Here is a 13,293-nt window from a genome sequence, read left to right on the forward strand (position 1 = left end):
TAGAGAGTGAGAAGGTCTCCCCTCAGCCTTCTTTTCTTCAGACCAAACACCCCCAGTTCCCTCAGCTGCTCCTCATCACACTTGTGCTCCAGACCCTTCACCAGTTTTGTTGCCCTTCTCTGGACTCGCTCCAGCATCTCAAGGTCTTTCTTGTCGTGAGGTGCCCAAAACTGAACACAGGATTCGAGGTGCAGCCTCACCAGTGCCTCTTGACCCAGCTGGGATGCTCCAGGTGGCCTTTGGGTGCTGGCAAAGGGCTGCCAAATGTGTTGTTACCACCTGTGAACTAAGCTTTGTGGTGAAATACTGAAATAAAGGGTGTCTTAGCTGCTGGCTTTTTACTCTTCTGTCTTCTACTCTCATGCAAAAGCAAACAAGCCCTTCAGTTGTCTTGGGAAACACGGTGATGCTCATGCATCGTTACTCAGGAGAAGCAGTTGGCGTCAAACTTGTCCAGTGTTGCCCCTGCCTGTCAGTGCCAGCAGCTGACACGACATCAAGGCGAGAAAATCCTCCAACTGCAAACATTGCACCGGGGTGGGGGAATGACAAAATGTATGAGAAAAGACGCTGCAGTGGGGAATTCACACAGCTGTAGCTCACCTAACAGGACATCTGCCATGATGAAGGGTTGTGTAAATCGGTGTCTTCCACCTTATTTTAATGAATACCAAAAATTAGTTAAAACATTTTTGGGTTTGTGGTGAATCCTTGCTTGAGAAGGAAAAGGGGTGGAGAAGAAACAAACCCATTTGGCTTCTCTGATGGTTTGCTTTTTTGTTTAAAAATAGTATCAACAAATTAAGAATGATCTCCCCCGTGTCACCCTGTAGCGTTGTTATTAAATGGCTTGGTATTTTCCAGAGGCAAGAGCTGGAGTCGGAGAACAAGAAGCTGAAAAATGAACTGAACGAGCTGAGGAAAGCTATTGCGGACCAAGCAACCCAAAACAACTCGTGCAACGATATTGAGGACGGTTATAACCTCTTACTGAATCAGCTGAAATCGGCCAACGAGGAGTTGGAAGTGCGGAAGGAAGAGGTGCTCATCCTGAGGACGCAGATTATGAAGGCAGCCCAGCAAAAAGAGATGGGCAAAAACATGGTGATTGAGAGGGTAATGGATTTTATTTTTTTACCTTTTCCTGTTCTGTTGCTGAAAATTCACCACCTGCCTGAGCGATGCCATTTCTGCTTTGGTAGGCAGGGTGGCATCTCTGGGTGACAGCATGGTGCGGGGAGGTTGTAGGAGGTTCTGATGGCTTATAGGAGGTTCTGCCTATGGATAAGATATAGAATCACAGAATCATTTTTGGTTGGAAAGGACCTTTAAGATCATCGAGTCCAACCGTTAACCCAGCACTGCCAAGCCCACCACTAAACCGCGTCCCCAAGCACCACATCTACACGGCTTTTAAATCCCTCCAGGGATGGGGACTCCACCACTGCCCTGGGTAGCCTGTGCCACTGCTTGACAACCCTTTCCATGAAGAAATTGTCCCTGATCTCCAATCTAAACCTCCCCTGGCACAACTTGAGGCCATTTCCTCTCGTCCTATCACTTGTTACTTGGGAGAAGAGACCGACCCCCGCCTCGCTACACCCTCCTTTCAGGCAGTTGTAGACAGTGAGAAGCCTCCTTTTGTCCAGGCTAAACACCCTAGATCCCTCAGCTGCTCCTCATCACACTTGTGCTCCAGACCCTTCACCACCTTCTTTGCCCTTTCTGGACTTGGTCCAGCACCTCAAGGTCTTTCTTGTAGTGAGGGGCCCAAAACTGCACACAGGATTCGAGGTGCGGCCTCACCAGTGCCGTGTACAGGGGGACGATCACTATATATAGTCCATGACATCATTTCAGACAGCCCAGGACTGTATGTCCCGTGGTGGTCTATACTGCTGTAAGGTGCTTGATCCCAGACCTGATGAGGTCTAGCTAGCCCACACCAAGGAACAACTTCTCCAGCCGTGCACCAAGGTGTGGTGATCTGAGATGTTCCTGGTGGTTTTCTGTGAGAACTGGCTTATTCTGCAAGGAAGTGGGATGGGGGAAAAGAGCTGCTGGACCTGATTCTGCTCACTTGATGCTGGTGCAGCTGTAATGTGTTTCTACATTGTCCGTAGGCAAGAAAAGAGCCTGTCCCATCACAAGTTGTTCGAGGGCTTTTTGTTTAGAGCCTGTTCTGATGGAAGAGTACATTTTCTGACAAGTCACTTGGGCTTTTTAATTCACTGCCTTATCATTCCTCAAGGTTTTGGTGTGTTTTGTATTTCAGACCACACACACCCCTTATCTCCTTCCCAGGTTCACAGCATTCTTCCATCTCCTGTTTTCTGCTGCTGTCTGTTCACACATGTATGAATTCATAGGGGCTCTCTAGCCTGATGGATGCCTTGAGGAAGCTCTATTAAGGATGGTTGGGAGTTGTTTGTTATCAGGAACTTGGAAAGGTGGGGAGAGATGTGCAGGATGTCATGCTGCTGTGTTTTGCATGTTGAATTTAGGAGAGCATCACCACCAATGCCAGCTGGCCGAACAGTGACAAGCACATTGATCAGGAGGACGCGATTGAAGCCTACCAGGGCATGTGCGAGACGAACCGGTAAGTGTGGCCTCAATTTTTTCAGCGGCAGGAGGGGCTGACCAATGTGTGTGAGATAAGATCAAGACCAAAATTAACATGTTTTAGAGAGTTACCAGCTTCTGGATTGTATTCTGGACCTTGGGTCAAGGATGGGCTATAAAGATGGGACAAAAGATGCGTGTCTTGTAATGGGTGAGGAGCCCTTGTTGTTGGGGCAGTGTGACCCCAAGGGAGGGGAGATGCTGGGTAGGTAGAAAAGCCAACATGGAAGTGAGCAAAACTGGATTTTTGACTTTGCTTCCAGAACATAAATAGTAGCAAGATTAGGATTTGGGATATATTTAAAGAGTTATTTGCTTCAAGTAAGTCCTTATGCTGTGCTGGGAACACAGCACGGTTCCCCTCTCGTTTTGCCAGACACAAAAGCCCGTGATGAACTGAGCTAATGAACACACGCTATATTCTCTGGTGACACCCATGTTATTGGTTTTCATGCATCTAAACTGAGAGTTGGGAGCATTTGTTTGATTACAGGTTTCCCATAGTGAGGGTTAATAATGTGAACGTGTGTCTGTCCTTATAGTAACAATGGGCTTACGTTGCGAGGCATCAAATCAATGCTTGCAGCTGTATAGGAGGATGTAAAATAAAAAAATAGACAAAATTACATGGAATAAACAGCAAGATAATATGTAAAATAACTATTTATGTTACTGCAAGGAAATTGAATGTTCATCTCTTTTTCTCTTGACAAATAGAGATGTTTGAGGCTTTTTTTCATAAATAATTTGCGTTCAGCAAGGTAGAGGAAGACCTAACCATTGTGGATTAATGGCTTTTAATAACACTATATACTTTGTCACTTTGGAAACTGGTTGCAGAAGGTTGTTGGCAGTCCAGGCTGGGAAATACCATGACTTAATTAGTATTTTATTCCTACCTGTATGAATATGAGCAAAGGCACACCATCTTTGAATGCAATATGAAAAACTGTGACTGGGGTCCAGGACTCCCGTGATACTGGTTTCATAGAATCACAGAATGGTTTGGGTTGGAAGGGACCTTAAAGACCATCCAGTTCCAACCCCTTGCCATGGGCAGGGACACCTTTCCTCTAGACCAGGTTGCCACCTGGGCGTTGTGTCTGGCTGGAGCAGGACCGATGTTTATTGGTTTTCAATTTGTTGCCATTAAATATTTGCTTTCCTGAAGTGAACTTGCTGATGAAATTTCTGCCCCTCCTGCAGTAGAGGCGATGAGATTTATTTAAATGTCACCTTTTTGTCAATAAATCAGTGAAGATCAGTGTGCTTCCTACTGCAAGGTGCGTCTTTTGGTCACTTAATGAATTCTGTGGATTTCCTCTTTATTTCCTTCCAACTTTCTCCTGGAGCTACGGGCAGTAGTATGGGATGCAAAATCCCATTGTCAGGCACAGAGTTAATTACTCCCTAACCTGCATTTTCCAGTGTGCTTGTGTAGGGGTGGTTAGTGTGTGTCCAGGTGTTGGTGAAGGAGTTGGAGGCAAAATAAAGAGTTGCTGCTTTCATAGGGTGTGCTTCTGACCAGGTTGTATCACCGCTCCTCAATAGTAATTAATATTTGGCCATCCTGGAGTACGTTGTCCATTTTCACTCAGCCTGCCCAGAGATTCTGGTCCTCCTTCAGCCATTCTGGTTTCCAGACTTAACAACTTACGCAGTGAGGATGGAATCACACACAGAAATCATCAAAAATGCCACAATGATCTGATTTTCCACGGTGTATAAATCCCTTTCCTTGCTGTTGCACAGGGGAGCTGCAATTGAAAGAAGTTCACGTGATCACACGTTGGTGGGTTTTTGGCCTCTTGAGATTTGGGATGGGAAATCTGCAGCCTCCAGGCTCAGTTTCCTGTTACCTCTCTTGTCCACCTCTCATGTGAAGCTTGGCTGGAGCTTGGCTCTTGGACTACAATAGCAATACCTCCACGAACTATCACCCTGATTTTCTGCGGTGATGTATCTAGTGGCTCATTAATCACCACCAGCTTCCCCGTTACATGGTTCCCTGTGCATTTTTTTTTGTATATTGGGTTGGTTTATAAACTGTAGGCTGGAGTTGATGGCAATAAAACAGATGAAAACAAACGCTGGGGGAACATGGATTATTGTATTTGTGGATATAAATTACCATTCCCTCCCCCAGCGCAAATTTGCATTCATAGTTACGCAGCTCTATACCCAAGTGTGTCAGCATGAGAAATAAAGCTGCTTTCTCTTTCTACTCTTGATCAATAAATATTTTAATGGAAAGCTTTCCTAGTGGGATTGCAATTCTGAAGTGGGATTAATAAGCGAGAGCCACTTTTTCTCTCGCCTGCGCTGCAAGGCGCACTCCAATTTCTCTTTACCCTGATGCCTGTCATTCTGTGAGCAGTTTCTAACCAAGGTGGATGCTCTTCCATCGGTCCACTCTGCCCAATGTGGTAAAGCCATGATACTTCCATGGGTCACTCCTAGCTTCAAGTCATCATGTCTTAGCCATGTAGGCTGGGGATAGAGCATGGCTTTATTTTGGTGAGAGATAGACCTTTTATTCACTCTATGTCTATATCATAGAATCATAGACTGGTTTGGGTTGGAAGAGACCTTAAAGATTATCTAGTTCCACCCCCCTGCCATGGGCAGGGACACCTTCCACTAGACCAGGTTGCTCCAAGCCCCATCCAAGTGGCCTTGAACACTGCCAGGGAGGGGGCAGCCACAGCTTCTCTGGGCAACCTGGGCCAGGGTCTCACCACCCTCACAGCAAAGAATTTCTTCCTAAGATCTCATCTCAATCTCCCCTCTTCCAGTTTAAAACTGTTCCCCCTCGTCCTATTGCTCCATGCCCTTGTAAAAATTCCCTCTCCAGCTTTCCTGTAGCCTCTTCAGGTACTGGAAGGTGCTAGAAGGTCTCCCTGGAGCCTTCTCTTCCCCAGGCTGAACAGCCCCAACTCTCTCAGCCTGTCTCCAGAGCAGAGGTGCTCCAGCCCTCTGAGCATCTCCACTGCCTCCTCTGGACTCGCTCCAACAGCTCCATGTCCTTCTGCTGTTGGGGCCCCAGAGCTGGACGCAGCACTGCAGGGGGGGTCTCAGGAGAGCGGAGCAGAGGGGCAGAATCCCCTCCCTCGCCCTGCTGTCCACGCTGCTGGGGATGCAGCCCAGGACACTGGTGGCTTTCTGGGCTGCCAGCGCACGTTGCCGGCTCATGGTGAGCTTCTCGTCAACCATCACCCCCAAGTCCTCCTCAGGGCTGCTCTCAATCCATTCTCCACCCAGCCTGTGTTTGTGCTTGGACGATCCAGGACTTTTAAATACAGCAGGAGGAAAACAGGAAAAACTGCCAGGTGCTGCTACCCTTGCCCACGTAGCGATTCTCTTTGTCCACGCTGCTCTCAGGGGAAAGCCCTTTGATGCTGGGTCAAGGGGAAGTTTGAATTAAAAGCAGCACCTCATAAATGCAGTAAACTCAGCTTTTTGTCTTTTTTTTTTTTCTTTCCCCTGCTGACTTTCAACTGCTAAAGGGAAAAGCTTCAAGTTAGTTTCCGGCTAATTTTCCACTTCAGTAACTGAATGTAAAGTTAAGTAGGTTTTTTTGTTCCCTGTTTCAGTTCTTGGGATCTTTCTTTCAAGCCTGTTTGATCTTGGTGGAAATGTGGAGCCAACAAAAGACCAGGTGATGATGTTAGAGAGAAGAACTTGGCAGCTCAAAGTAGATCAGGCTTAATCTTTGAAATGAACTTCTGTGATTAACTTCCAAGTGATTCCTGTAGAGCACGTGGCTTTTTTTTTTTTTTTTCTGTTGGGTAATTTCCACCTGTAGCTGCAAATGTGAAGTGAAGGGCTGACGCTGGCTTCACGTGGAGGAAGCCATCACATGGAAAGGGTTCATATCTCTACTCACCACTCTCCAACGTGTCTCTTCTTATCACTGCTTCCCACTCTGACATGTATCTAATCTGTGATGTGCATTAGTTTTCCATTTAATTTAAAAAAAAGGAAGACTATCTGTGTTTGAAAATGAAAAGTCCCTTCTTTATTAAGAGGTTATAATTATCTGAAGATGCTAAAATTAACACCTCTGGGGTTTGGTATATGTGCACCTCCTCTAAGCTACTTGGAGGAGAAGAAGGAGGCGTTTGGGCAGGAAGTTCTCCCCCAGACCTGTACCTCCAAGATAAGGATGAAGGAGAAATGAGGCTTTGTGAATCATGTCCTTTCGACTCCTTTCAGCCTTATTTGCGAGAAAGATTTCCCCAGCATTTAAGAGATTTTGGCACACACTAATAAATCTAATTAGCTAAAATTGACTTTGAATCTCTTGGTCAATCTGAGCTTGGTGATTTCTGAGTCAGCGCCGTGTTGATGAACATGAGCTGAATGCTTATTTCCCAGGGCAGTTTTATCATAATATAATGGCACCGCCTTGAGCTGTTTTCCTCGTTTATCACAATGCATCTGATTAAAAAAGGAAGGAAAGCTTTAGTTTTCAAAGAGAAAATGCGTCTGGTGTGAGATGCGTTCGTGTGAAACGCGTATCGTGTGAGATTTCCCAGGTTACTGACATGTCATAAATAGTGAGGATCCTTCCGTTTTTTTTTTCTTCATTTTCAGTGCTTAAGTACATGTTCTGTTAAGATTATCTGAACCAAAAAAAAAAAAGACCTTACTAACAAATTTACCCAGATCAGACCAATAAACCTCCCTGTCTCTGTGAGCCTACAGACCCTTTTGGAAACCTGCTCTGTATGGGTGAAAAAATAAGGTTTTAATCTAAATTCATATATACAGCTTTAACAGATGAATTTTCCCCAATGTTAGTGCCTGAAATGTTTGCTATTTTGGAGAAATGCCATGCTGGTACACTGGGATGGAAGGGATGTATCGGCCGTCTGCAGCCATGAGACACCTCTTGAGTCCTTTCTTTGTAGTGCTGCACCACCACAGTTCCCACTGCTTTCCTCATGTGAACGTTTGTTAGAGAAAGTTTGTGCTTTTCCATTTAAATACGCAGATTTTAAATTAAATATGCAAATTTCCTTGCCAGGGAATGGCATCTGCTACACCTCTTTTTGAAACAGGAGATGCATGTTGGCTCGGTTCTTTTTTTTTTTTGTCTGAAAGTTTAATGATAATTAAGTGATTTTTTGTTTGTTTATTTATTTTTTATTATTATTTCCCCAAAGAACAACTGTTTTCAAACTCATATCAAAGCCAAGTAAAATCTGACTGTACCAAGTGTTTCTGGTCAAGTTGACAGACTCCCATCACTCATTTGTAATGTGTTCAACACCTCATTAAAGAAGGTAGATGAGTTTCCTGCCTTTTATAGCTTAAAAAAACCCCCACCTGTTAAAACAGAACTTCTACTATTAAAGTGAGATGAGGCTTTTCTGGGCATTTTTCTGCCTGGATGGATACAGAGGAGATTGGATCTCCTCTGTATGGAGGAAAACAAGCATCCAAGGGATGTTTGGACCGAAGGTTGCTCTGAGGAGAGGCTGATGTGTTTGACTTGATGATTGAGGAGACCCTCAACTGAAGCAGAAGGAAGATAATTTATTTTAGACCAGGAGAAGTTGCTGCAGAAGGAAGGAAATGGAGAAACTTGTCTTAAAAATGTATTTTTAGTGAGATGTGCCAGAGCATAGAAGGTCTGGAAGAGGAGCGAGCTGTTCCAAGCTATGAGTATGCAATAAGCAGTGGGGTTGGGTTGTGTTTGCACTGTGTGTCAGAAGTGCATGTGGGCTGTTCCAGCTCAAAAATAGTTAATTTTTTTGGGAGGGAAGCAAGGAAGCCTGTTGGGAGCTGCTGAGGGTCACTCTGCTTTTCGTTTTACGCCGTCTGTGTTCGGGCTGTACCCCTCATGCTGACTTCTGCTCTCTCTTAGTCCTTGTTTTTAAGCATCAGATTTTAATGTGGATTTGAGCTAGCTGCTGTGCTGGGGGCTTGCCAGCTATTCCTTGCAATCAGATGGGAAATGGTTTAGCCATATAGAAATGAAAGCACAGGCTTTGACCTCCAGGAGTTGGGCTTTTTGGTAAAAACAGTAACATCTCAAGAAGACGATAACTTGCCAGGAGGTTGGACTGGGTGACCTCTGATGGTCCCTTCTGACCCGAACGATTTTGGGTTCCCATATTGGCTGTGGTGGGTAGGGGAGGAAGGGGCTGCGCAAGGATGCGTTTCACAGCTGGGGAGGGAGGAGAAGCTCCACTAGCCAGGGGTGTGTTGGACGGGACACAATGGGGGCATGGTTCTCATTGACCATGGTGGAAAAGGAAATACGATGTAATGAAACTGTGCTTTAAAAAAAAAATTAAATTAATAAGGGTTCTGCACTTTTTCTCCTTCTATCGCAATTGACCTTTTGTCTTTCTCTGTCCTCTTGTTTCCTTTTTCTGTCCTTTATTTCTAGCAAGACTGAGGACTGGGGGTATCTCAATGAAGATGGAGAGCTCGGCTTGGCTTATCAAGGTTTAAAGCAAGTTGCCAGGTCAAATACTTTCTTTTTTCCTCCCACTGTTTCCTCTCCCCGTTTCGCTTGCCCTTTTGTTTCTTTCTCTTCCTCTGCTGTTGTCCTGTTGTCCTCTGTAGGACCTGTTGTCCTCTCTGGGAGCAGCTGGAGGTGGGATATCCGAACTGAAGGAATCGAGTCCCTCCTCTAATTTTCAGAGGAGTCGTTGTGATTGTAATTGGGCATTGCTGATGGTGGCTGTTGTCACTAATGCCTGAGCTGTGATTCAGTAAGAATTATGTTACGTTAAGGAGAAATTGTGTGATAAAGGTGTTGGGAAGCTGTAATCTCCAGGAAGCCCAAAAAAACCTATTTTAGATGGTTTTTCCCAAGTTGCGCTAAGATATAGCACCTCCCTAAAGCGTTTTCTCCCAATCCTTGACACGTCAGAAGTGGAGTCCCTGTGCGATGCCGTCTGCTTTGCATGCTCCTGGGGATGGTGTGCTCCCATCCATGCCTATAGGTATGAGGAGGAAGGTACGTGGTGGACGCACGGTGCCATCCTTCCACAGCTTTGCCCATATCCTGGTCTGGTGGGCAAATATCCCAGCGGGGCAATACCGGCGACCTCCATATCTCCTGGGGATGCTGGTGATTCTGTAATGATTTCTCATCTCCAAGCTAATGAATGTTTAGAAACACAAATGGAGATTAAAGCAAGGAGGGAGGACTCGTGGATTCTTCTCCTGGTTCAGCTTGGTGCTCAAAAGAGCTGATAATTAGTTGTTAATCAGTCTGTGCTCTCCCGCAGGGTGGTTATGAGGCTCCAATATATATGATTTTTAGAGAAGAGATGACATCAGCTGATTAAGGACACTAGAGAGAGGGAAACTTAAAATAATCTTGTATAAAGTAGTTTAAAGCAGTCACATCTAGAGGGATCAGGGTAAAACCAGACAATAACAGGAAAAATACGGGGGATGATTAATTTATTTTTCAAGCAATATAAGAACCCAAGTTCATAGAAGGAGCATATTTTTCTGAGGGCAGCTCATGGTTAATCCGAACTCAGATGAAGAAATAAAATGAAAATTAAGTACTTAATACTTATTTCATGGTGGGCCTGTATTTTCCAAGCCTGTTAAGAATATAACTCCTGACAACATGATTACAAGGCTGAGTGCATTATTCTCCATGTTTCTATAGTTGGAAAACACGCTTTTCTGTTGTTTGCTGCAAAATGGGAGTAGAGATTGTGTTGTTTAGATCTTCTAAAAACAACAACAATTAAAAAAAAAATCAAACCCAAGGAATGATTAATACTTTTCATCCAGAAATCTGCCACAGAAAGCATGTGTTCTTTTATATGATCCTTAAAAAAAACTCCCAAAACAACAAAAAACAACCCTCATGCTTAATTGTTCCTGCAGAGAAACAGTTCATAGGTGTGAATCTCCACGAATTTCCCAGTGGACCCAGAAGAGTGGTACCTTAGCTCTGCCCAGGAGAGCACATCCATGAGCTACAGCAAGGACACAGGCTTGGTTATAGAATCACAGAATCACAGAATGGTTTGGGTTGGAAGGGACCATAAAGACCATCCAGTTCCAACCCCCTGCCAAGGGCAGGGACACCTTCCACTAGACCAGGTTGCTCCAAGCCCCATCCAACCTGGCCTTGAACACTGCCAGGGAGGGGGCAGCCACAGCTTCTCTGGGCAACCTGGGCCAGGGTCTCACCACCCTCACAGCAAAGAATTTCTTCCTAAGATCTCATCTAAATCTCCCCTCTTTCAGTTTAAAACCGTTCCCCCTCCTCCTGTCACTCTATGCCCTTGTAAAAAGCCCCTCTCCAGCTTTCCTGTCCCTCTGGGTCATCCCTCCTCTTTACCACCATCGCCCTGTGTAACCTGGGACTAAGACTTTGGAGTTTCTGGCTTGATGCCTCTTCCTCAGAGTCCTTCTACCTTCTGGAGTCACTTATTTCAGTCTTCTTGAAAGAGCTGGTGGACCAACGGGGAGATTTCTATTTAGTAGAGGGTAGAGGATACCCTTAAAAAGAATCAATTACCGTGTCACTTGCCAGGTTTGTCAGCATCCCCATCAGCATGGGTGCGTACAGGAGGGCAGTTAACATTGCAGTGATGAATTGTCCTTCCGTTGGATTAACAAAGGCATTCTGCTTTAGCAAATTGCTGGAAAAATGCGTTAACCAAATGTCTTACTGACCCTTTAGCTCGGTATTTTCCCCTTCCTGGGCTTGTCCTTGTGCACAGGGTCAGGACAGGGCTGGAAGGAGACCTAGTGTAGGGGAAAGGAGGTAGGACAAACTGTTAGGAAAAAAAGTGGGGTTCTCACCTAAAAGAGGGAGAACGGCTGGTTTTGGTGACTTCTGTCAGCTGTGTATCATGGCGTTAGTATTTGTACAGCACAGAGTACAAGGAAACAAGTCTTTTTTCCCCCCTGCTGAAGGGTTGAAGTCAGCAGTGATGATGAAAGCTGAGAGCAGGAGCTGATTGTGGGGACAGAAAATTGCCTTGTGCATAGTTTTCTGCAGGTAGTTTATGAATGAAAATTGAGATATATGTGTATATAATTCTTTTTAAGCAAAGAGAAATAACAGCTTTCCAAACAACTAGAAGGAATGAAGGGTTTCAGCTTCGGCCTTTTTTGAAATTCCTAGCAGTAGGAAACGAAGCCTGTGGCAGCCCAACCCAACGGAGCTGTTTGCGAGATACACAGCTCGGTTTTCAAGAGTAAGAACTGATGTTTGAAAGGGGATGAGCAGAGCAACGAATGCCCTTGGAGCTGAGGTTTGGGAAAACCTGCGGGCATTGATCTGCATTTGCTTTTTGCTAATGGGAAGAGTAAAGGAACCCAAATTTGTGATACTGTTGCAGAGAAAAGGGAGCTCTTGGATTTTTTTTCCTCTCTTATTTAAAAAAAAATATTTAATGTCTCTAATTTCAAAAGCATTTAATCTGCAGAATTATAGCAAATGATGGATAATGTGGCAATAATAGCCGTAGCACCCCTTTGTGTGTGTCAGTTTTGTAGGGAGGTTGACTGGAAACACCTCCCACGTTGGCTGCCTTTGAAGGATCTAAAGTCAAACGGTGGTTACTGCCACGATGCCGAGATCCCAGGCTGATTGGTGTGGTCCTTTTCGCAGGTTGCTGGAAGCACAGCTTCAGGATCAGAGAAGAGAGCATGAGGAGGAGGTAGAAGCTCTGAAAAACCAGGTGGATGCAATGAAAGAAGAGATGGAGAAACAGCAGCAGGCTTTCCTGCAGACCCTGCAGCTGTCTCCAGAGGCCCAGGTGGAGTTTGGACTTCAGCAAGAAATTACACGTCTCACCAATGAAAATCTGGTAAGAGGCTGTACTGAAAACAGCCTAGGGAAGAGGAGAAAAGAAACAGGTTGAGAGGAAGGAGATAGGAAATGTGAAGGGGAGAAGAAGGCACTGGGGTCTCTTCACCCATCCCTAAACTCTCCACAAGATCCTTCAGCATCTTGCACTGGTGCATTTGGGAGCGTTGGTACTTGGCCTTGAACTGTTGTTCAGCGGCTGCATGACTCTTGTGACTCCATAGGTACTTTATTTTTTGTCTTTTTTTAAGCCTGCCTACTTTGTGGCACTGCCTATCAAATGAGATCACTGAGGGCCCCTGTAGTGTGTAATTATGCATGAAGACAACACAATCCTTTCTTCTTACTTGCATTTCTTGGGAGTGTGGAGGGGCAGGTGCCACCCTGAAAAGCTGGCCTGGCTGATCCTAAATTTTCCCCTTCTCACCTCCTGTATCTGCGTTGCAAGGCCTGGAGTGAACACTGGCCCCTCCTAAGTTCAGGTGAGGGCTGCTTGCCTTTCTCAACAGCTCTAGTATGTACATAGTGTTGGAACTGTTTAAATACGTTTAACAACCAGGATTAAAATGCTTTGCGTGGTGTGTTGTGAGTATTGCCTGCTGTAGGCTAGAAGAAGCAGGCATGCAACATCCACAGTCTTGGTGGTGTAGGTAAGGGTCTCTCTGAGTGACTCAGGAATAACACGGCTCTTCTTCTACCAAGATGCTCGTGCAGTAGTGGTGAATAGACCAGGCCATGTGTTCCTGGCTGCCAAGTGACTCCAGGCTCACCTCAAACTCACCCCAAATGAGCTGTTCTTGGATTTTTTTTTTTTTCCTTTTTAATCACAGAATTGTTTTGGTTGGAAAGGACCTTTAAGA

The 13,293-nt window shown here is 45.2% G+C and overlaps 1 protein-coding gene across 1 annotated transcript in view; it reads left to right on the forward strand.

The window, feature by feature from the left end:
• The window catches only part of MYO5B (myosin VB), a 158,771-nt gene that overhangs the window by 134,918 nt on the left and 10,560 nt on the right, over positions 1-13,293 (forward strand). Inside the window, exons 28-31 of the mRNA XM_068422068.1 lie at positions 865-1,116; positions 2,505-2,602; positions 9,026-9,103; positions 12,236-12,434. Coding sequence (XP_068278169.1) covers positions 865-1,116; positions 2,505-2,602; positions 9,026-9,103; positions 12,236-12,434 — 627 coding nt within the window. The remainder of the gene's footprint in view (positions 1-864; positions 1,117-2,504; positions 2,603-9,025; positions 9,104-12,235; positions 12,435-13,293) is intronic.

The sequence above is a fragment of the Nyctibius grandis genome, chromosome Z (assembly GCF_013368605.1).
Source record: "Nyctibius grandis isolate bNycGra1 chromosome Z, bNycGra1.pri, whole genome shotgun sequence".
NCBI lineage: Eukaryota > Metazoa > Chordata > Aves > Nyctibiiformes > Nyctibiidae > Nyctibius > Nyctibius grandis.